A 25,341-nucleotide genomic window follows, 5' to 3' on the forward strand; every position below is an offset into this window, starting at 1 on the left:
TGACGAATGTATTTTCTGCATGTCCCTAATTGCTTGTTCATTTTTTTTTACTTGTCTATTTTGTCAAATCAATAAAGGACAATTTCTCCTTATCTATTATACCCTCGGTTAATTACTTTGAAAAAGGTAGAACTTCTTAAAAATCTTAAATTTTTAATTCATTCATAATTAATAGAGTTAAAATGGTAAATTCACTATGTCAATAATTGTTTTCTCAATAAGTATGTCAATTCAAAAAAGGACAAATAATTAGAGACAGAGAGAGTAGTAATTAATTTCTTGTCAATATTTACTAAACACAAAAATGAAAATAGTTAAGTAGCTAGAAGCAAGCATCATATGGTGGATGAAGTTGGTGTCTCAGTTCATAAACCGTGAGTGAATTCATTGATCAATAGTATAACATGGATTTCGAGCTCCATGGTTTTTTTTCTTCTGCAAGGTGTCAAGGGGTGAAGTACACCGAGGCAGGACCAACTCGATTATAAGGCCATTAAAGCAATGACTTACAGCCAAATTTTTCTTTAAAGTTGTGTTCTCTCTCTTTCTTTCTCTCTCCGTATAAAATCTCATTTAAAAAGAAATTCTTGGGTAGAAAAATAATAACTTTTTGTCTTATTTAATGTGGAGATTATTGTAATAATTGAGAAATAAAATATTTTTTAGGTAATTTTATATCTTTTCTTATGTGGCTATCTAAGTTGTTTTCTCATTTATATACTCATGATTGACATGAACCCACAATTTTATTTTCTATCCCCTTTCACTATTTTTATTCTCTTTTTATTAAATATTCTAAGGTCTCCTAAACAATCAAATCTTTTGTATTATTGAAAATATATTGTTGTTTGTTCACAAAAAATCAATTTGCCTTTTGGTGTCTTCTTCAAATTTCAAGCATTATAACAAGTCAATTAAATATCATTATATCAACTTATAAAATTCATCGCAATACTATTTCGATATCGTTGTATCAACCTTTTCAATTCTTGAGTCATGTTATTATTCTAACTTTATATTTACATTTTCTCATTGAAAATTTACATTGTTTATCTTCTTACTTTATAAAATTTGTGTATATCCTATCCTTTTTTTAAATCACTTTCGAATTACACGGAGTGTATTATTATTATTATTATTATTATTCAATTTATATGGCAACTTGAAAAAAAAATTAAAATTTCTTTATGAAGTTTGATTTTAGACTTCCGATCTTATTGAGACGGTCCTGCATAGATAGGGGCTCTTCCAGACAGTAGATTCATCCAAACTCATTATTTATAATGTAGAACATATATGTATGTGTGCAAATTCATTAAAATTTTAACAATTTTAAACTTGAAATTATAATTTAGGAATAATATAAATTTATATGGTACTTCAAATTCTAAATCTAGTCAGGGAAATTTTCACAACTTTTGACTAAAATTAATGTAATAACCAAACCTTGGCGTTAAGAAAATTTTGCAAGTGGGGCAGAAGAAAACATTAGGTTGCAATCGATCTGTTTCCCATTTCTTTTTTCTTGATGAAATGTTAAAAGTATTTGATAAAATAATAGTAATAATGCATTACACTATTCATCACTTTGCATGATTGAGTGGTGGGTACTTTTTGTTAGATTCAATTGTAGATTCTTTTTGAGGCTGGGCTATTGTTAAAGATTCTTCTAATATGAGAACAAAAATAGGGGGTCTACAAAATGGACCAATGAGTTAGTGCCACATAGGATTGCACATACCAAATTTGGTGGGGTTATGCGTTATGGGTTGTGGGAGCAGTGTTTAAAGTATTATAGTAGTGGGTGATTGTGTCTTTGCAATTGTCATCATTCATCACTTGATTTAATTAGGGTAAGGTAGGGTGAAGCATGATAAAATATTATTGTTATAGTTTTTAGTGAATTAGGGTAGAACAGGACAAGACAAGACAGAGCAAAAGTCGAATTACTACATAATTTTTTTTAGAAGAATATGAATGATTGTATTAGAAGTATCATTTGACTCATGTAAATTCAATTTTGTAAATTCAAGAATGAGCCTAGAAATATACTAGGTAAGGTTTTAAATTAAATATCACGTTGTAAGGTGAAAAATGAAAAGGAGAAATTAATATAAATGGGGCAGGGCTTAATAAGATAGGGTAGGGTCAATATTTTTTTTGGTCCTATTGACATCCCTATCACTTATATTACCATTTTCTTTCAATAAAATATGTGTTTAATTTTGGTTCATTTTTATTGCCCTAAATGGGAAACGATATTTGGTCTTAATTTTCTCCTTCATGTACCCTTTTTGAGTATATAACAAGTTAAGATGTTTTTGTGTTGCACACTTATACTTTATATACGTATTTAAAAACTTCAATAAAAGTATAAATAATATACATTAAGCTCAATAAATTAAATTAAATAATGACAAAATTTCTATTTCGAACTACTTCTGAAGTAGATGATTTTCTTAGCCCTCTTAGATTGTGGGAGGAAGTCACAAAAGATGTGGAGATTTTTCAACTGAAAATAAACCTCACAAGATGATAAGTAATTCAGTCTCTTCAACTAACGTGGGATCGATCACCAACATGGATTGTGGTAGAATAATTGAAGGTACTAAATTTGTACTCCAATACGAATATCGGACATCAAATCAAATGAAGGAAAAAAAATCTGACGTAGGATCAGGGGTTGTTGTAATGAGAAAAGAAAACCCTTTTTATCAACTTATAAGTACTATAAATATCATATTCTAGTTTCTGTTTTGGAGATTGGATTATAAATAAATATTTTTTATTTATTTATTAAATATTTAATAATATTAAAAAATCTCTTAATTTTCATAATTTCCTTAATAACAAACCCAACCTTTTATGTCAATGGGGAAAGCCGACAAAGGATTAAAAGAACATTATTTAGTGAGATGGAGTTGGAATCAGGTACTTTCACTAGGTCTAACACTATTTGAGATTATACGTGATGCATGTCTATATTATTAGGCCTTTAAAAAAAGAAGGTAAATGCTTTAATATATATTTGTGTGATAGTAAATCATCTCATTTTTTTCTCGGAAATCTAACATGACGAGTCTCATTGGGATGTCCATAATTAAAGTTTTTTTTCATTGACATTTAATTTTTTTTCTCAAAATAGTTATAAAATTTACACAAAAATTATCGATGTTAAAAGTAATAAAGTTATTAGAACTTATAACTAACGGATATGAATTTAAAGTATAGCTAAGGTGGATCCCACAATTTTTTTTAAAAATACAGTAATTAAATTAAAGTAAAATAAATTTTTTATGTTTTTAATTCTTTTCAAAAATATTGTTACTAAACCAGGCGCGTTGATAGAGAGGTGCTTGCTTCATCCTTAAATTCTCTCTAATATAATATATAAGAAAAATACCTATGTAGAGTTCTCTTCTCAACATAATCATTTAGTAAATTAAGAATGAATTCATGCATTAGTCAGCAAAATTTTTGTTGTCTCAATTATCTACCTTGATAAATTTGAAAGTTGTTAAAAGGTGTTTTTTTAATATAATATCGATTTATCTATTTACAATCCATCCTTCAACTCTTTAGAACGTCCTTCAAATTTTGGCATTGACCTAGCTGGCGTGCGATCCCAATTCACGCGTCAAAAATAGACGTGTCACGCCGCATGAAGAAAGCGCGCTCTTCTTCTATTATTTCCTTGCTTAAAATATATTTTTTATAACACGCAAAAGTTGCTGCTTATATTTTTTTAGGGAAGGGTTTTTTAGCCCTCAGCCTAAAGTAAATCTTGAAGAACTGACTGCTCTGGACAATTTCGTGATTTTCTCAAAAAAAATTAATTTTGAGAAAAATAATTATCGTATGAGTGAATTTTGTAATTACATTGGAAACATAAGACTTTGTTTCGTTTGTTATTTCATTTACGCAACTTACGAAGACAATATATCTACAATTAAAATTGTGTGACTCTCAAACCTACACCTTGAGCGTGATCGACACTTAATGACATTGCTAGCCTTAGCATACTCATAACATGACATAAAACATGAGCATACACTAGACAAAAGTGGGAACATAGTTTAAAAGGAATTTAAGAAACTAGTCTTATAAAAGAAGTATTTTTTTTATAAACAAAGGTTAAAACTAAAATACATAATTGACCTTTCTAGTTTTGATTGGAATGTAGTAAGAGTTCCTTCAACTTTCGAGGAGTCTGCCTCACTATCAGAATTTTGCATACAACTAATTATCACAGGTGAGCACAGAGGGATTAAAGACCTAGAGTTATGACCCTTAAGTAGTTTCATCCTCTTCGATTATAGTTGTTAAGCATGTTTAAGATATCTTCTATAATATGATCATGGTCTTTTGAGCTATATAATTACACCTATCCAGATTGACCTCACACTTACATTATTGAGTGAAAATGTGGTAAACCGATCCAAATGATTTTATATATCTTCTTGTATTTGACCCAAACAGGATAAATTATGTGTATTTATGTCTTAGCTGTTAATCAAGCTACATATGAACTCTACTCCCCTTAATCCACGTTTTATTCTTAGTTTTTCTGTGTCCGATTTCACCAACAACTATTTATTTACTTTATAGCTTGTGAAGCAACAAAATATACGAGTATTAGATTAAGAAAAGAGAATTTGGTAGAAAATGGTAAACAGTCATATAATTAGAGGAAGATGTTCATAACCCTATAATGAAAACTTTTAGGCACTCATTATCTGATTACACGTAGAAGAATTCATAAACAATAATGAAAATAAGATCAAAAGAAATTCTAGAATAATGATAAATATTTTTGCCTTCGCGAGTTTGCCCACTTTTTACTTCATAATTAGTCCAATTAAGTTATTTTCACCTTCAAAGCATAAAAACATCTGTCATAAGCTCAAATTCATGTGATCAAATGAAAACAAGGAGTTTCAAGCTAGAAATTACTTGGAACAATGCTCAAATGTAGATAAAACATGACCAAAAAGAGAGTAAATTCACTCAACATCCGCCAACAATAAAGATCTCAAGCAAAAACTAAAAATTCAAAGATCGCATTTCAGCTCCCTTGAATGATTAGATCACCTCGTGCATTTAAATCACCTCTCTTTGTAATGAGGATATGCGTCTTCTATCCTCCAAGTAAGATTAAGGAGTCCTTGTAAGTACTTGGTGGTACAACTCCTTTAAATCTCTTTACTAAACGTTTGTGGAAGATGAATAAATTTAAACAAACAATTCTTTGCCCCAAGCAATTTGGGCACATCTCAACAATTCAGTATATATATTTTTTATACAAGAATCAATTTGCACACATCTCAAGGTACGTACCACTTTCTACCACACAAATACCAAGTAGTTATGTGCACCAAACGTGAGAGAAATGAAATGACATTCTAAGAACACAATCGCCCCAATGTTTCAATAAAACAGCAATACTACAACAAATAACATTCTCATTCACCAAAACCTTAGTTCAATAGGTACTAGCACCAATATGCAACACTTTTACACATAAGCTACTCTCTACATCTCCAAATACCATTCTCATACAGTAAAATTGTCCAGCCAGTCACTTCTTTTTTTCTCATTTCTCTTCACTTTTTAAGCCAAGGCTCCAAGAACTAGTCCATAGTTTGTGTCCCAAAGACCAAACCTAGAGCCCTAATCTTATTCTACATCAGCAAAAACACGATTTTGTGTACCAAGCTGTTTGGAACTCGGACCATTGATGCTAATCATTCCAAGCTGTGGTAGAATTTATCGCGTCGGCTGCTGGTTGTAATGGCTCTTCTCTTTCTTCTTTGCTGCAGCAAGCTTGGAATTCCGTGCAGCAGCCTCTATTGCGGCTGCTCTTGCAGCAGCATCTGTCTCTTTCCCAGATTTCTTTTTCTTTGCCGAAGCCACCCTTTTCAACCTCTCCTTCATATCCACTGTTGACACATCTTCTACTGATCCAGCTCCTCCAGTTTCCTCGGGTCCAGTAGTGGCATCTACATTGTTGGGCTGATCCTCTGATTCCTTCACCTCCTTGGATGCTTTGTCCTTCTTTTTCTTCTTCTTTGCACTTTTAGGCTCTGTGGCCCCACTATTTTTCTTTTCTACATCTTCTGATGGCTGACCCTCTTTCTTCTCATTAGCAACATCTGTAATTATAGAGAAACATTTAGGAAAATCCACCTTCAGATACCCATCGAGTCAAACTAGGCATCTTAACCACATAATGACAGCAAGTGCTAACCAAAAGAAAACGTAGTCCATAAAATGAAAGAGAATATGATATCAGTCTTAAGGAGGTGGGCCATCAAGTTCATCACAATTTCAATAACTATTTACTAAGGGAAACACCATTATCACTTATCAGTACACGAGGCAAAAGAATTACCAGGTAAGTCTTCTGGACCGTTCTCCTTTTGTTCCACCCCAAAATCAGCTAAAAGTGCCTCCAATTCAGCAAGCTCCTTTTTCCTTCTCTCTTTCTTCGATAGTTGTCTCTCAGCTTCTTTAGGAGCTGGTGAAGCTTCTATCTTTTGGCCTACTGGCTCAGCATGTTCTGGAACCTCAGATTCGTGGTCATTATTCTCCACATCTTCATCTTCATCAAGAAGGTCGTCCTCACTTTCTGTTTCCTGCAAACCCGATTACAAATTTAGTATATGCACAGTACCAACTCGAATAAACGTTCCAACTTTTATGGCTGCCAAATATTGCAATAATTTGTGTTATTTACTTCCTTTTCCTTCTTTTTGAACTTTCTATTCCCTCGTGAAAGAAAATTAATCCCTAAATTTTGAAGAACAAACAGCACAGAAAACATAGACATGAGAGTAGGGAGTCAACAGAACAATAAATCATTAAGCAAAATGAACAGACATAAGGAATAAAATATGCATGGAAGAAACTATTAACTTGTAAAAGTCCGGGTGTCCAAAGAGAAAGGAAACACTAGCTACGCTTGCAGCCACAGGCCCCAACCAAACATTCCAATTTAAAAAAAGGAGAACATTTTTAGAACCAAAAATCAAATAAGGAAGTCGTCTTAAAAGCCCAACATTCTCCCACAATGTGACTTAAACAAACACCTCAAAGCAATGGAAACAATCATCCTATAGGCAGTACCAACTATTGGAACTTGGAATTAAGGTTTAATTGTTATTGTTTCACTTACACTAAGACGGGCCTTTGCCAAGAGTTCTCTTAGCTTGGCTAGAAACTTGTATGCTAGGGACTGAAGGAAACCACAGATGTTTTGATGTAATTTCAACTCCTAAGTGTTCCCTAAAAGCTAGATGTTTGGTTAACCTTTATAGTTGGTGTTAATCTATCCCCTGGTATTCGCCAGCTCCTTAGTCTTATAATATTTCTTTCATAATCTCTGCAACTTCTTTATGACATTTAACTTACTTCATTGAATCTGCCGCCCCGGATATTATTTCGCGCCGTTCCATAACTTGTACTCCCTCCATTTAAAAAAGAATGTCTTTTTCCCTTTTTGACAACTCTTTATTTCAACTTTCCACATACATGTTTAAGGACCACAAGACTAAAGGACATTTTGTTTAGTCTAAGATCCCAAGATTTTTGTCCACTTTCTTAAACTCCATGTAAAAGTCAAAACCAGACAAACAAATTGAAATAAAGGACTATGTTAGTGTAGGAACAAGTTCGAGATAGAACTAGAACTGTTAGAGAAACACTAACTTGCTTGGAAATCAAATGACTTCCTATTGGAATTCGAAAGGTCCTAAAAGAGCATACCACAACTAGTTCAGGGTTGAAAACACAGTAATTTAACTGACTAAACAAGACATAACACTGTATTTGCTTGTGGATTCTTCAATCACTTCTCAAATATAACATTGAATTTTTTCAATTATCAGAGAAGTTAAAAATACAATATACCACACTTATATCCCTAACCTAAAAATCCAAAAAAATTCATATCCAAAGAACAGAACAATACCTCAACAGGTTCAGGTTTTTTTCCAGATTCAATGGAACCCACAAAAGACTGAAGAGGAGCAGTGGTGGCGTAGTAATCGTCATCATCTTCGTCATCAACATCTGCCCAAGATTTCACCGTCAACGGCGCCGGAGCCCACAAAACTTCCGGCTCCTGTTCTTTTTTCGATGACCCTTTACTCTTCTCCTTATCAGATTTCTTCTTCTTCCTCAAAGTATCAAGCGCCGCAAATACATTGGAATTTTTCACCATCACAGACCCTTCTTCCCTTCTGTTACTCCCCATCATTTCAACCAAGTAAACCCAATAAATCCTCTTCAATTTTCGTTCGTTCTACTCAAGTAAACAAAGAAAAATAAACTAGTAGAAATTGGAGAACAGTCGTTGGAATGGATTTGTTCAAATAATTTTTTTAGGGTTTGGGGAAGTTCTTGATAGATAAATGGGGAGATAACACGAGTGAGAGAGAAGAAATAGAGGGTTATATAGTTCTGGCCTATTGTGATTTGCTCCACTAATTATATTTTATAAACATACACGAATTTTATGTACAAATTCTCATAATTGACTATGGTCTATGGCTTAGATATCTACCTCTATAGTTTAAATAATTACTAAGGATTTTTGAATCACTTATATTCAATATTTATATGGACAATAGTGTATCGAAAGAAAGAAGATAGATGATTGAGAATTACGAAAATTTTAAAATATTATTTCTAGTCTTTCAGTTTTTTTAAAGAGATGACAAATACAAAGCGGTTACCATTTGTAGGCTCATTCACCAATTAGGTTAGGCCATGACTTTACACGAACAGAGACAGAGATGGAATTGCCTCTTCTTCCGGTCATGCCTACCCAGATTCTCTCGATCCAGCTAAACTTACTTTGATGTAAGATGGGGTTGAAGTCTTAGGATAATTAAGCAGCTCCATACGCCATTTGAATATCAACAGTTTTTGTCCTAAGGCAAGCTCCTGCATCTCTAGGGTTTGTGCTAAGGCAAGCTCTTGCATCTCTAAGGATAGATGCATCTTTTCTTTTTGTGTCTTCTCCTTTCGCTCAAGCGCTTCCTCTTATTGTTTGACTAAAGGAAATAAATAGAATCGACTGTAATAAATGAAGGGGATTTATTTCGCTTTCTTATTTATTTGCATAATTTCACTTGTATTCTTTCTCTTTACTATATCAATTGATACCGTTCTGTATCGGTTAAATTTATTCGCTCTAATGGATGTATTAATACATATTAATTATTATCATTTTGTATCACTTATATTTATTCGCTCTAATGGAAGTATTAAGAGAAAATGGTCAAATGACCCCCAAATTTATTAGTCGATTCTCAACTACACACTTATATTTTAGGAGGGTCTTATTATCCCCTTGAACTATTTTATAGTAGAATTATTTGCTCCCTAATGCTGAGTTGGCAAAGAAAATGCAATTCACTTTCTTAAAGAAAGTGAGAGGCAAACTTTCTTATTAATTTTCTGATCTTTTATGTTTTTCATTTTACTTTACTTTTACTCTATTTATGTTTTTCATTTTACTTTCTCTCTCTTCTTTCTCTATTTCTTCCGTACTCCGCCAGATTTAAGTTTCCTAAAGAAAAAAAAAGAGTATGAAATTATCTCACTATTAATAATTGTTATTAGTGACGCAAACTCCTTCTTCTTTTTCTCAAAAGAAATTGACTTCACTTGCAAAAATTAGAAAAACACTGGATCAAATTAAAAATAAACACTTTCCCATAGCCAAGTGTTCATAAGTTCAAGCACACCATGAAATTGAACAATATAGAGAAAACTTAGTTGAGTAAATAAAATTAACAAAGCATCAAGGTCAAAATTAGTATTTTTTACAATTAATTTTTTACTACTTCAACTACAACAACACACAAAATTGAAGAAATCCAGATCCGAATCAGATCCAAAAGTTGATTACTATACAAGTATATGAACATCAAATTCTTTAACATGAACAACCCAAATAAAATTTCTCCTTTTAGATTATTGTAAGCCAAATCAATATGCTCAAGACTTCGATAGTTGGTAAACTTTTAAGGACTTCACCAATTCAATTCATATTTCATTCTTTTTTTTTAATCTTTTCAAACTCCAACAATATTCTCATCAGAGAAAACCCATTAAATACCAAACCTAGATATTCAAGATTGGCTATGTTATTGTGTTTTACCGAAAAAATAAAGTTCATATGCATATATAAGATCTATAGCTCCGTCAAATTTTCGGTTGGCGACGGATATCTCTGATAAAATTGTTCCCCAAAATCAAGATATTGAAGTTTTTGAAGCCGATGAATATCCAATGGTATGAGACCCACAAATTAATTTTGAAAAAGGTCCAATTGCATGTTGAAATAGCTGTATAAGAAAAATTGGGAACTTAGATTAAGAAACTAAATTTTTTGAGGTTACAGATGGAACTTGGAGTTTCCACTTCAATGGCAGAAAATTTTTAGTCAAAGAAAAGGATAGAAAAAGGAAAAAGAAAAGAAGAAATCGGCTGAACAAGAAAAGAAAAAAACATAGAAGGGAAATAGAATAAAGAAAAAGAATAATTATATTTTTATATAAAAAAAAAAGTACCATATATGTTACGTGGCACCGCGCGTGCAACACACTGCTTACCATAAATCTGGGTGTGACCTTTTAAGGGGCAATATATTCCACTTTTAAAATGTTTAGGGAGGTAATAGGACCCCCGTAAAATATAAGTGTGTAGTTGAGAATTGACTAATAGATTGGGGGTTCATTTGACCATTTTCTCGAAATATTAATATATACAATCTTGATGGATACAAGCATAATTATAAATCATGTGAATTTACTTAATTTCGTTGCACCAACGCATACAGTCATATGATAGGTTGTATGCGGTCACTCAACAAACTATATTTTGTTTCTCATATAACGAAATACAGTGAATTTAATCACTCTAATGGTTGTACCAACAAATACAATTTTGGATACAATCAACAATAGATCATATGAATTTACTTAATTTCTTTGTATATAATCATAATAGATTGTATACGTTCACTCAACAGATTACATTCACAATGGAGTTGCAAACCAAAAAAGAAGAAGAAGACTTGTTGAAGAATATAAGTCAATCATCACCATAATTTGGACACTATCATGAGCCAACTCCCAACACCATTGTAGCTTCAGCTTTCTCCCACCGTCCTCCACCACAAATCAATCCCGTCTTCTTTGGCGAGGACGAAGTTGTCTGTGCAAGGAGATGGAGCATGACCAAATCTGAAAATCGTTGGTCGTCTCTAGCGATCCATCGAGACAGCCAAATCATTAAAAATAAATCTAGGTCAATTTACAAGAAGCAGAGAGTGGTACCGAGGCTAGCGGCTGTGGTGGCAAAAGAAGAGGGAAAGGAGGCAAAGATGGTAAAGGAACAGTTTGTGCACGTCTCAACTAATTCAGTAGGCTATGTTACTCTTAACTCTTCAAAAATATCAACGAGTGCTTGTCATATTCTCCAAAAACTATTTTTGGAGAATTCGACATTAATGCTGCATAGAAAGTGAAGAGTCTGTGCAACTTAGGTTACATGCTGAATAGTATACTCACCTCACATCCTTCTCTAATTTCTGGTATAAGCCGGGGGAATACGGAGTCCACACAATCGCCTCAACAAAAACAGGCGAGATCATGCCTCACATAACCAATAAAAAAACAATTCTACTTGTATTTCATTCACCAAACCTTAGTTCAATAGGCACTAGCATCAATGTGCTACTTTTACACATAAACTTAACTCTCTAGATCTCCAAATACCATTCACATTCAGCAAAATTGTCCAGCCAGACACATTATTTTTTTTGTAAAACTTTTCTCATTTCTCTTTACCTTTTAATCTAAGCTCCAAGAACTAGTCCATAGTTTTTTTGTGCCCTAAAGACCAAAACTTAGAGCCCAAATGTTTTTCTACATCAGCAAAACAACGATTTGGTGTACCAAACTGTTTGGAACTCGGACCATTGACGCTAATCATTCCAAGCTGGGTAGAATTTACCGCATTGGCTGCTGGTTGTAATGGCTCTTCTCTTTCTTCTTTGCTGCAGCAAGCCTGGCACTCCTTGCAGCAGCCTCTGTTGCGGCAGCTCTTGCAGCACCATCTGTCTCTTTGCCAGATTTCTTTTTCTTTGCCGATGCCACCCTTTTCAGCCTCTCCTTCATATCCACCGTAGATGCATCTTCTACTTGCTCAGCTCCTCCAGTTTCCTCTGGTAGAACAGTTGCACCTACGCTGTTTGGCTGATCCTCTGATTCCTTCACCTCCTTGGATGCTTTATCCTTCTTTTTCTTCTTCTTAGCACTTTTAGGCTCTTTAGCCCCACCATTTTTCTTTTCCACATCTTCTGCTGGCTGACCCTCTTTCTTCTCATTGCCAACATCTGTAATTATAAGAGAAACATTTAGGAAAATCCACCTTCAGATACCCATAGAATGAAGCTAGCCATCTCAACTACATGATGACCAACCAGTGCTAACAAAAGAAAAGAAAGTAGACATGTTTAAAGAGTCTATAAAAATGCAAAGGAATATGATATCAATCCTAAGGAGGTAGGACATCAATTTCATCACCCAACTTCGATCACTATTTACCAAGGGAGGAGTTAGAAGGATAACACTGTAATCAGTAAATGAGAAGAAGAATTACCAGGTAAGTCGTCTGGACCTTTCTCCTTCTGTTCAACCCCAAAATCAGCTAAAAGCGAGTCCAATTCAGCAAGCTCCTTCTTCCTTCTCTCTTTCTTTGATAGCTGTCTCTCAGTTTCTTTAGGAGCTGGTGAAGCTTCTATCTTTTGGCCTACTGGATCAGCATGTTCTGGAACCTCAGATTCGTGGTCATTGTCCTCCACATCTTCATCTTCATCAAGAAGGTCGTCTTCGCTTTCGGTTTCCTGCAAGTCCAATTACAACTTCAGTATATGCACAATACTAACTCAAAAAAAGGTTCAATTTTTTATGGCTACCAAATATAGATTGTGTGTGATTATCTCTCCTTCATTTTCTTCTCTTCAACCTTTATATCTCCTTATAAAAGAAGATTTATCCTTCCAATTTGGAGAACAAATAGACGCAGAAACAGACATGAGAGTGAGTCAACAACAACATACCCAGTAAAATCCCACAGTGGGGTCTGGGAAGGTTGGAATGTACGCAAACCTTACCTCTATGTTGTTTCCGAAAGACCATCAGCACAAGTGCAACAAATCAAAGTATTCACGAAAAAAGGAAATCCCAGAATGAAGAACGACATGTCAAATAACAAGGAAAGCAGTACAGAGCATCCAAGGAAAAGAAAAAATAACAGCAACAAATAATATTGTTAGTAAAAGAAATTACATGCACAAGGCTAATACTACGACAGACACAGCACTCCCACGAAGCCTAAACCCACCGTAAAAAGCAAGTCATAGCTCAACTACCTACTAACCTTATATCCTAATCTGTTACCTCCATACCCTCCTATCTAAAAGGACATGTCCACGATAAGTTGAAGCTACATCATATACGGTATAATCACCTCACTTTTTGACTTACTTCTACCTCTCTTCATACTCAATATATCCCCAACCTCCCACACCTCCTTATTGGAGCATCTTCGCATATCTTCTTCACATGTCCAAACCATCTATCTCGTCTCCCTCATCTTGTCTACCACATAAATCATCCCCACTCTATCCTAAATATTATCATTCTTAATGTTATATCTCTTAGTATAACTACACATCCATCTCAACATCCTCATTTCTGCAGCTTGCATTTTCTAAACATGTGAGTTGTCGACTGGCTAAAACTTAGCTCCATATAACAAAGTTGGTTTAATCATCACTCTATAGAACTTACCCTTAAGATTTGGTGGAATCTTTTTATCACATGACTCGGGGACGAGCCTCCATTTCATCCATCGCGCACCAATATGTGTGGCATCATCATCATCTCCCAATTTCCTTGGATTAAAGACCCAAGATACTTGAAACTTGCTTTCTTGGGGATGGCCTATGAATAAAAACTTACTTCTACACCTACCTCACCAAATGCATCACTGAACTTGCACTAAGTATTTTGTTTTGGTCCTACTCAACCTGAACCCTATAGACTTCATGGTTTGTCTCCAAACCTCTAACGTAGCATTAACTCCACCGTAAATCTTATCAATCAGTACTATATCATTTGCAAATAACAGACCATGGCACCTCACCTTGGACATGGTGCATCAATTCATCATCACCAAGGCAAAATAACATGGTCAAGTGTTAATTCCTAGTGCAACCCCATCTTGACCGAGAAGTGTTTTGCGTCTCCTCCCACTATGCTTACTTGGGTCTTGGCTCCATCATGTCTAGCCTGAAGACATCCCCATAGGACCTCTCTTGGGACTGTCGTGAGTCTACTCTACATTACTAAACACCATATGCAGGTCTTTCTTCCCCTCCCTTTACTTCTCCACTGGTCTCTCCTCACAAGATGGATAGATTCTATAGTAGAAAAAGAATGTAAAACATGCATGGAATAAACTATTAACTTGTGAAACTCCTAGCGTCCAAAACAGAAAGGAAAAGCCTAGCTACACTTGCAGCCACAGGCCCCATTTTCCAATTTCAATAGGAGAATACTTTTAGAACCAAAAATCACACAAGGAAGTTGTCCTAAAAGACCAACATTCTCCCGTAATATGGTTTTAAGTAATAACATAACACAATGGAAACAATCATCCTATCTGTCGTATTAACTATTGGAACTTGGAATTCACACTTAACAATTATTGTTTCACTTACATTAGTCTAGCCGTCACTAAGAGTTCTCTTAGCTTGGTTAGAAACCTGTATGTTAGGGACTAAAAGAAATCGCAGATGTTCTGATGGTAGAAAAAAATCTACTGCAAAATAACCATGAAGACCGTGGATTCAATTTCAAGTAATTTTAAAAAAATAAAATTGGAACATTGATAAAAGGAAGTAGCTGTGAATTAAAATTTAATTATAGACTTTTAAATTATAGATATGCAGTTGAAACAACTGCTCCATGTACGATGAAGTCTTTTTGAATCCTGTTAGCTAATGTTGATTTCATTCCATCATTTTCAGGCAACTTAAAATGAAATTTTATTTGTTAAATAATTTTATATATATTGGGATTTGATAAATCTTTTATATCTCTTAGAGATATAATCAATTAAAAAATATCCATACACACACAATGGAGTCCTAGGTCCCAAAGTGGACATCATTCCTTCTTTATAGGGCAGCTTAAAGGGCATTTAAATATGTCACATAACTGAACTCTGTTCCAGTAATGATGCTATTATTGTGGCCTCGACAAGAAGAAATGACAAAGCACTTTAATCTCAATGACGGCGGTAGTAGAGCTGTTGCTGATTTAAGTGCTATCACTGTGTCTCTACACCGTGACGATGGTCATGCAGATGACATGGTACTGAGATTCATTTTTATCTTATTTAATTTCTCTAGAAGATTTCTTAAATCAGTGTGCACTACTGACTTTTAGGATTTCTCACAGCAAAGGTTATAGTACTCTATATTAAGCCTTTTGTAGTTTATTTGAAGCGAAATGTCTACATAGTTATGATGAATTGAGAGAAAAAATAGACTTTAAAATTGTTTATGCACTAACCCCAATGCCATGATGGGCAAAAGTAGAGCAATATATATTAGCACTGAAATGGAAAGCTGGAATGGTGGCTAATCAAGGTATATCACAAGTACATGGATGCAAGAATAAAAGCTTGAACAAAGGTTGTTGTCTGTTTGACAGGTTATGTGGCTCAATCTTTTAAAGTTTGGTTCCTTTTGTTCCATAGAGGGTAGAAAATTTTACACACGAAAAGAAGTCCTTTGCAAATATTATGAGAAATGGATGAAACTTGCGAGAATATGAATCAGGAACTGGCCAAAATACTCCTCAACTAGCTTAGTACGGTCGTTCATGACTCATAATCACTTTTCAATTTATAAGATCATGTTGTACTATTACTATAATATTATGACACATCACACAAGTAAGCTATAACCTGTTATTGTCCTTTTATTTAATTGAGTGTTAGTAAATAAGATTTTGGAACATAATGAGTCCTCTCATATCTGAAAAAACAGTTTTTAGTCTTGCATAATCAAACTTCCATTTATTGTGATTATGTGTAGTCTTAGTTTTAAGGCTGACAGAATTTAAAATCAAATTCTTTTGCACAAGGTAGTTTTTATATTGAATGGTCTTTAGCAATGTGGTCAAGTAATACAATAACAGGAATGGTCTAATGGCTTCACCAAAAGTTTATCTTCTTTAGCATTAATTGTAAGAAAATATACCCCCACAATTTTGGCATTATTGACGGAAGTACCATCATATTTTCTTGCATATTAGTTATTTTTAAGACCAGAACATATAGATATATCTAATGGGGTATATAAGATAGAAGTTGAAATTATTGAATCACCTATGAATGAAAATTTCTGTTGAATACTTCTATTGAGCAAGGGTTACCTACTTAGTACTCTACGAGTCTACATTAAGCGGCCCTTTTTTTAAGGCAAAATATTTGTGTACGTAGTGATGATAAATTTAGAGAAAAAATAGGCTTTAAAATTGGTTATGCACTCCTAATGACAGGATGGGCAAGAGCCAAGAGTAGAGCAATATCTATTAACATTGAATTGGATACTAGATTGGTGGCAATTCATGTAGATCAAACAATGTGGACGTAATAATAAAAGCTAGAAGAGATTATCGCCGGCTTGATTATGGCTCAATGAATATGAGAAATGGACAATTTGAGTTTTTTTTTTTTTTTGAGAATGGTAAAGTTGTAACAATTTGAGTTATTTCATTCTTAGAAAAGGAAGAAGGCACCATAATATATGTACAATAGTTTAAAAAGGACAAATGATAGAACTATAAAAATGCTCTCAGGCACGGCTATCAAGGCAAGTCAACTTAAAACCTAAAGTCGATTTCACTCTGTCTGGGGCCTACTCCGGCAACTTATGACCGAAACTTTTTCAATTGGGGAAAAGTATATTCTACAATTTAGGATTCAAATATTACAAAATCATTAGGTGTAAATACGGTGCGGAGAAACCTAGTATGAATGGATCAAGCGAAGTCGGAATTTAATGAGGGTGAAGATTAGCATTAAAGTCTTGAAGTGCTTAGTTTCAGTATTTATTGAAGCATTAAAGTAACAGGGAAAAGTAGTTCAGAAATGGAAATTAAAGGACCACTTCTCAGAATTTTGTTGCACTCTTAAATACCATGAGAATGGTAGATATGTCAGCTTTATTTCCATTCGAGATCTGAGCAAATCTGTCATTATTACTCTGGAATCTTCATACAAAGGAGATCTGAGCAAATCTGTCATTAGAAGTTATTCTAATTCTGAAGCCCAGGAGATGGACATAGTAAACATCGAGATAATTGCAAACTTATCAACCCAGTACACACAATAAGCTTTGAGAAATTGGGAACTCAGGATAAGGAAGAACAACAAATTTTCCAGTTCGAACAAACCAAGGAGAGCTTGGTGGCTGTAGAGTCAACAGTTGTCGAGAGAGGGGAACTGAAGAGTATACAATTGAAGCTGCAAGGAGAGAACACCAACATTGTAGCAGAAGATGCAACTCCATTGAAGATTCAATTACCAACAGAACAAAATGCTTAAACACTAAGCACGCTTATTTGAATTCAACTAGACATCATTGTGTTGATACCGAATTTGGAGTTGATTTCAAAGGGTACGAGGAGAAGCCAAAAGGCAAAAGAACTTCTTATGAAGATGGACAATAACAAGCAAAAAAATAAAGAACAACAAGGGAGCAGTCAGTCATTAAAAAGAAAGAGGTAAATGAACTGAAAGGTTTAGAGCTGGATACTAATTTCATGAGTTATGGTACTAGAAGTAGGGAGGAAACTTGGCCATAAAAGAATAATGAAGTTATACAGAGTCTTGGAGCACAAGGCAACTGAATTGTGCTAGGAAAAAGGGAATGATCAAAAATATATTACATACCTGGTAAGCTGATGAGGTTTGCTTCCAGGTGGTGAAGGTGGAGGGGGAAATCACAGATATAAGTGAGTCAATTATGTTCAGTTGGAGGAAAGTGGGACTAGAGGAGGTACAGCCAGTATGTGGGACAAATACGGGAAGGAGTGCTCAGCAGTGTGGAAATGTATTCAGTGACTTGTAGTTTTTCTGGGAAGTGTCATGATTTCAATTGGCACCTTACAGGGGTTTATTCCCCAAATAATAGAAAGGAGAGTAAAGAGACTTGTTGGGAGATTGGGGCAGCTAGAGGCTAGTTTCAGGACCTTGTGAATGTGTAATCTGTTAAGGCTTCCAACACCGACAGACATGATCCAGAAAAGAAAAATTGCAACAGAATTAATAAAGGAATGATAAACTTGTCTGATTTTATTGAGGATATGGAGCCAGTGGATTTAGCATTGTTAGGGGGAGTAGTTCACTTGGAAGAAAGGTGACAGACACACAACAGCTAGACTAGATAGATGCTTATTTTCAGAAGAATGGGATACAAACTTCAGGAACATCAGACAGAATATCCTACACAGAGTGACTTTTGACCACTCACCTATAATGTTAATTGGATAGTAGAAAGTTGTGAGAAATATAGGAAAAGAATATTATTGAATTGTTGTTGTGTACATTATTACATTGAGACCCTATTTATAGACCCTAGAATACAATCCTTTACCAAGTAGGATACTATTTAGTATTCCTATTTCTATTTCTATTACTATTCCTTTTCTAATAGAATTGTATATACCTATTTCTATTCTAATAGGAATGTATAAATTTATTCCTATTCTAATGGGATTGTATAAACCTATTCCTATTCTAACGGGATTGTATAAACCTATTCCTATTCTAACACTCCCCCTCAAGCTAGTGCATACAATTCATGTACCTAGCTTGTTACAAATGTAATTAACACGGGGACCGATGAGGGGCTTGGTGAGATATCTGCAAGTTGATCACTCGACTTCACAAAATTGACAATCAATCTCAATGTGCTTGGTCTTCTCATGAAATACTGAATTTGATGCATAATGCCGATAAAATACAGAGTGATAAAATTACAGTGTTGGAACTTCCCAAACCAAGCTTGCAAAGACTGTTTCAGACCATAGAATGACTTACGTAATCAACATACAAAACTACTAAACTCCCCCTGAGCAACAAAATTAGGTGGTTGCTCCATATATACTTCTTCACAATGCAATGGTTGTTGCAAGTGCTCAAAATCTAGTATAAAGTATATGGATCATGTTGGAATCAATAGACGAGTCGATATTAAACGAGTCACCGGCTGAAACATGCTCATATGTCGGAGTATTAGATTTGATGGCTAAAAGTGGTCACAATCTAAGAAATAAAATTATATGGGTAGGGTCGGAATGATGTCATGACCCAACTAGAAAATAGAAATTATATAGGATAGTTCGAATTGATGGAACGACCCCATTGAAAAAGAGAAATAATATGGGTAGGGTCGGAATGATGACACGACACTACTGAAAAAGTAAAATTTATACGGGTAGGGTTGGAATGATGGCACAACCCTACGCAAATCAGATTTGAGGAGTCACCGGAAAGACGAATGGAACTATGCAAATCAAATCTGAGGAGTCACTGAAAAGACACATGATGCTATGCAACTCAGATATGAGAAAATAGTTCGAAAAAATCCACGGTACTACACAAATTAAATATGAAAAGTAGTCCGAAAAGATGCACGGTGCTACACAAATAAGATATGCAAAAAAAGGTAGTCACCGGAAGGATGTCACAGGCTACACAAATTATATATGAAAAAGTAGTCACTGGAATGATGACACAGTGCTACACAAAGAAGTAGACACCAGAATGATGGCACGGTGCTACAACAATTAAATAAGAAAAAGTAGTCACCGGAATGATAGCACGGTGCTACACAAATTAGATATAAGAAAATAGTCACCGGAATGATGGCACGGTGTTACACAAATTAGATGTGAGAAAATAGTCATCAGATAGATACACGATGACCCAACTTTTGCTAACATAATCATTGGCCAGACGGGCAGCATCTATGGGTGCCACCCGCCGGCAGCGGAAGCTCTTTAAATCTCTACCAAGTTCGTAGAGGCTCTGATACCATGTGAGAAATATAGGAAAAGAATATTATTGAATTGTTGTTGTGTACATTATTACATTGAGACCCTATTTATAGACCCTAGAATACAATCATTTACCAAGTAGGATACTATTTAGTATTCCTATTTCTATTTCTATTACTATTCCTTTTCTAATAGAATTGTATATACCTATTTCTATTCTAATAGGAATGTATAAATCTATTCCTATTCTAATGGGATTGTATAAACCTATTCCTATTCTAACAAAAGTCATACTTCAAGTTTGAAAATTGACGGTTGGAAACAGAGGGTTTCAATGAAAGAGCGCAAGTGTGGTGGGACTCTTTCACCTTTAGTGGAAAGGCAGACTACATTCTGGTGGCGAAACTAAGAGCTCTACAAGGGAAATAGAAGGAGTGGAGTAAGACTTCTCAAGGTAACTTGGGTATTCAGAAGCACAATGTTTTGAGACAGCTAACTCAACTAGAGGAGATTCAAGAACACAGAGCACTAAAGGAAGAAGAGATAGCTTCTATACTAGCACTCAATATGGAATTTGGAGACATAGCTAAAAGGGAAAAGACTATATGGAGAAAGAAATCCATGACAATATGATTAAAGCAAGGGGATAGAAACACTAGGTTTTTCACAGAACTGCAAATACTCACAAAAGAATTAACACAATTGACAAGCTAAAAGTTAGAGGGAAAATCTTGGCTAAACCAGAAGAGGTGCAGGAGGAGATTGTTGCCTACTATGAGAAGTTATACTCTAAGTGAGAAGATTAAAGACCACAGCTAGATATGAGGAATTGCCCCATGATAGGAGAAGATGAAAACAATTTGATGATGGCACCATTTGAACAACAAGAGATCCTCGAGAACATAAAAGCATGTGCAGGTGACAAAACACCAGGGCTGGATGGGTTCTCCCTGGCATCCTTTAGTCATTGATAGGGAATTATCAGTCTAGAGTTGGTTGCAACAGTGCAAAACTTACATAAGGTAGGAATTTTTTAAAGGAGACTCAATGCCACCTTTGTGGCTCTAATTCCTAAGAAGATAGGAGCTATGGAGTTCAAGACTTCAGACCTAGAATATGATAGGAGGGGTTTACAAGATCATTGCCAAGCTACTGGCAGAAAAATTGAAAAAAAGGCATACACCGACTAGTGGACAAACAGCAGACGACATTTATAAAAGGCAGATAAATCATGGATGCACTGCTGATAGAAAATGAGTGTGTGGCTGGAGTCCAGGCAAAGAAGTTAGTTGCCTGCTATTTTACGTAAGCTAGACAAACAGAAGGCATATGATCACCTGAATTGGAAGTTTCTGATTCCCATGATGCAGAGGATGGGATTTGGAGCTACATGGATCAATTGGGTAAAATATTGCATTAGTACAGTTAATTCTCTTATTATTAATTAAGAGAACCCCAAGTAGTTTCTTTTCCTGCCAGAGGAGCTTGAGACAGGGTGACCCTCCATCCTATTTTCTCTTTATCCTAGCAATGGAAGGAACGACCAACATTATTCAAACAAAACCAAGGAAGAAAGGTTGGGTCAGAGGATTTCAGGTGGGCAACAGGGCAGCGAACAATGTGGAGATAACTCATCTGTAATATGCAGATGATACTTTAGTTTTTTGTGAAGAAGTGAGAGGACACATGTTGATCATGAGGGTAATATTCATCATATTTGAAGCAATTTCTGGGCTACACATCAATTGGGGGAAGAGCTTGATATATCCCATCAATTATATGTAGGGGAGGTGGAGAACTGGCAACAATTCTGGGAGGCAAAGTGGGTGAGCTTCCAACAATATCTTTAGGCATGCTTTTGGGTGCCAAAAGTAAATCTAGGAGAAGTTGGAATGGAGTGGTAAAAAAGCATGAGAAGAAGTTAACTAACTGGAAAAGTCAATATCTTTCCTTGGGAGGAAGATTGACTTAGGTTAATAGTGTTTTACATGCATTACCTTCTAGCATGATGTCTGTTTTCCCAGCCTCAGACAGTGTGATAGAAGAGGATAGATGCATTAAGAAGGAATTCTTCTGGCAGGAAATGAAGATAAGAAAAAAAGATAAGAAAAAGTTTCATTTGGTTAGTATTTAAGTGGAGAAGGGTAGAGGGCGGGCCCATTATCCACAGAGTTTAGAAGGCTGTGATTGGTCCAAAGGGCGGGTCACAGACGGATTTCTCGGTTATCAAAAAAAAGTTTCATTTGGTTAAACGGAGGGAGCTAACAAGAAGAAAAAAAGGAGGTGTGGGTATTAGAGACATGAAAATGCACAACAAAAACATAATGATGAAATGACTACGGAAGTTTGTAACAATTGACAATATGCTATGGGAGGAGGTTATTAATGAAAAATATGAAATGGAGGGTAAATGGATAATAATGATGGTGGTTACCCCATATGGATGTAGCATTTGGAGATCCATCAGGAACCTTTGGCCACTAGTTTTAACTAGAACCAACTTCAAAGTGGGAAATGGCATGGAAGTGTCCTTCTAGGAAGACAAATGGACTAGACAGGACCCTCTAAAATAACTCTATCCAGACATCCATACTTATGCCTTGACCAGCAGGTCACTGTGGCTGACATGTGCACAAGACATGGGTGGAATCTGCCGAAGGTATCTGAATGATTGGAAAATGGAGAAGATAGCAGCTTTCAACAACACAGCTGCCCATTTGAGTAATTTAACTGGGGCAGATGGCACAATAGTTTGGAAGATAGACAACAAGGGAATCTTCACTATCAACTCTGCATCTAGAGATCTAATGCTTCAACAATCAGGAGAAGAGATGGCCATGAAAAATGATATGGAAAGTAAAGATACCATACAAGGTGAACTGTTTTTCTGAGTTGCTGGCAAAGGAAGCAGCGTTGACACACGAAGATATGAAAGAAAAAAAAAAGAGGTCTCCAGCTTTGTCCTGGATGCTATTTATGTGGGGAACAAGCAGAGTCAACCATCTTTTTTACATTGCATGTGGACAGAGCAGCTTTGGAGGACCTTCATCAGCTTAAGAAAGACCAAATGGGTAAAGCCAATGAATGTAGAAGGTATCTAAAATACTGGAACAGTGTGGGCAATGCAACAGAAAAGAAAGAGAGATGGAAGATTGTCCCAGTTATGGTGGACACTGTGGAAAGAAAGAAATCAGAGATGTTCAGAGGGAAAGTAGAACAATTTACTGAAGTTCAAGATGAATTGTTTAGCCCTTTATTACTTTTGGTGTAAGCAGGAAGTGTTGGCACAAACAGACGACATTTTTCATGTTTTAGATTATTTGTAACAAAAAGTACAAATGGGAACTCAAAATTATAAGTTGTAATACTTATTTTTATTTGGGAGGGGGGGGAGGCAAAAATTGTCCATCTCTCTATGGCGACATTTGAGCAATCTCATTTTCCGCCATATTCTCACTAATTAATGGTAACTCTCAAATCTTAGTTTCTTAATCATAAAAGGATAGAACTTTGAAATTTACAGAGATATATCACAACATCAATATTGGCTGACTTTGAATTACAACACAGTAAAAATATATGGCAGGCAAAAAAAATTCTGAATACATCTGTGGTAGCCTAGTAAGAGGGTGGCTAAAGTAGAATGTGAATGTTGTAGGGAGTATAACTTTCAGAGGCTTAAAATCTAAAGTTATTTGAATCAACTTATCTCAATATCACTTAATTAGCAAAGTGATGATTGTTCTTAGATTGATTCCTCCAAATCATATATGCCCATCATGTTTCTGAAATGATCTTTTACGGATAGAATGAATTCGAAAAGGAAGCCAACTGAAAATATTTTGAGTAATTTAACATACATTCCTCCAAGTTTGCCATTGTCAAAATAAATTAGTTCAAGAGAAAGATCGTTTTTTTTAACTTGAATTAAGAGTTTGAAAGATAAACATCACTCTCCAATATTAACTGATTTAAAAGATATAACTTTTGATAAAATCCAAGTTGTAGAAATATTACATATCTAATGATGGCTACTTCCAAAAGAAACGTGTGTACTATAAAAAATTATTTATGATTTCATACAGATGACAAAAAGAGATGGGTTTACGATTTAATGATGACATAAAAAAATGACAAATGAAGTTAGAAACATGTAAAAGAATTATTATTATTTTTCAATTTGATTTGAGAAATTAGCGTAAAAATAGTTAATTAAAATATATTCTTCTCTATATAGAATCATTGTTTCTTTTTAGGTTATTTTACCACACAATGTATGATTATGATATTTGATTTCTTTCAAAAGTTATTCAATGACTGTGATTCATTTTCTTAGTTTGATAAAGTTTCTTTTGTTATATATATTGCACCGAAAACCATAATAATAACCGTGGTGTCCAAGTCAACTTTCACGCAACTCGAATAATTCCACGGGATATCTGTCACCGCCCACTAACAACAGATTTCCAGCAACAACAGAAATGGAAAGAATCACCTAGTGTTTTTGCCACTAACTTACTCGGAAAGCAAACTACTTCCTAATGGAAATCTTCAGGTCCTAAAACAGCAGGCCCCAACCAATTCGAGGTTGAAACACAGTAGAGTGATTAACACTATCTTTGTTTGTTTAGTTGGCTTCTTCAACCACTTTTCAGATGCATCGTTCGTTCAATTTTTCAAGGGAATAAATTTTCGATTATCAAAAAGGTGAAAAATACAATCTAACACACATAAAAAGCAGAAATTTTTCATACCCAAAGAACAGAACATAAAAAGCAGGCAAAAGTGCAATACCTCAACAGGTTCAGGTTTTTTTTCAGATTCATTGGAACCCACAAAAGACTGAAGAGGAGCAGTGGTTGCATAGTAATCGTCATCATCTTCATCACCAACATCTGCCCAAGATTTCACCGTCAACGGCGCCGGAGCCCACAAAACTTCCGGCTCCTGTTCCTTCTTCGACGACCCTTTACTCTTCTCCTTATCAGATTTCTTCTTCTTCCTCAGAGTATCAAGCGCCGCAAATACATTGGAATTCTTCACCATCACAGACCCTTCTTTACTCCCCATCATTTCAACCAAGTAAACCCAATATTTCTTCTTCAATTTAGGGTTTGGAGAAGTTGTTGGATCAGCAGATAACAGAGACTGAGAAAGAAGAATGGAGGTTTTATATATATATCAATAT

General features: G+C 34.9%; 2 protein-coding genes across 2 annotated transcripts; both read right to left on the reverse strand.

Annotated features, from left to right (window-relative positions):
- Window positions 1-5,471: 5,471 nt before the first annotated feature.
- LOC125838497 (nucleolin 1) lies at window positions 5,472-8,411 on the reverse strand. The gene is made up of 3 exons (XM_049517534.1): window positions 7,970-8,411; window positions 6,392-6,635; window positions 5,472-6,152 (listed from the first exon to the last, which is right to left on the reverse strand). Exons 1-3 carry the CDS (start codon window positions 8,255-8,257, stop codon window positions 5,767-5,769), a joined length of 918 nt encoding a protein of 305 aa, XP_049373491.1. The 5' UTR covers window positions 8,258-8,411; the 3' UTR covers window positions 5,472-5,766.
- A 3,269-nt stretch (window positions 8,412-11,680) lies between these two features.
- LOC125838498 (uncharacterized) lies at window positions 11,681-25,310 on the reverse strand. Its single transcript, XM_049517535.1, has 3 exons — window positions 24,948-25,310; window positions 12,676-12,919; window positions 11,681-12,409 (listed from the first exon to the last, which is right to left on the reverse strand). The coding sequence occupies exons 1-3, from the start codon at window positions 25,224-25,226 to the stop codon at window positions 12,024-12,026; spliced, it is 909 nt and encodes a 302-aa protein (XP_049373492.1). The 5' UTR covers window positions 25,227-25,310; the 3' UTR covers window positions 11,681-12,023.
- Window positions 25,311-25,341: the final 31 nt, after the last annotated feature.

Source organism: Solanum verrucosum, unplaced genomic scaffold (genome assembly GCF_900185275.1).
Source record: "Solanum verrucosum unplaced genomic scaffold, falcon-dt-bn FXZP01000182.1, whole genome shotgun sequence".
Classification (NCBI taxonomy): Eukaryota; Viridiplantae; Streptophyta; class Magnoliopsida; order Solanales; family Solanaceae; genus Solanum; species Solanum verrucosum.

What these genes read in the sequence shown, in the direction of transcription:
- LOC125838497 (XM_049517534.1), bottom strand. Translation starts at nt 8,257, where the DNA reads ATGATGGGGAGTAACAGAAGGGAAGAAGGGTCTGTGATGGTGAAAAAT. An exon ending in AAAAACCTGAACCTGTTGAG is followed by an intron (nt 6,636 to 7,969) that starts GTATTGTTCTGT and finishes TCGGGTTTGCAG; the next exon opens with GAAACAGAAAGTGAGGACGA. An exon ending in CGGTCCAGAAGACTTACCTG is followed by an intron (nt 6,153 to 6,391) that starts GTAATTCTTTTG and finishes CTATAATTACAG; the next exon opens with ATGTTGCTAATGAGAAGAAA.
- LOC125838498 (XM_049517535.1), bottom strand. Translation starts at nt 25,226, where the DNA reads ATGATGGGGAGTAAAGAAGGGTCTGTGATGGTGAAGAATTCCAATGTA. An exon ending in AAAAACCTGAACCTGTTGAG is followed by an intron (nt 12,920 to 24,947) that starts GTATTGCACTTT and finishes TTGGACTTGCAG; the next exon opens with GAAACCGAAAGCGAAGACGA. An exon ending in AGGTCCAGACGACTTACCTG is followed by an intron (nt 12,410 to 12,675) that starts GTAATTCTTCTT and finishes TTATAATTACAG; the next exon opens with ATGTTGGCAATGAGAAGAAA.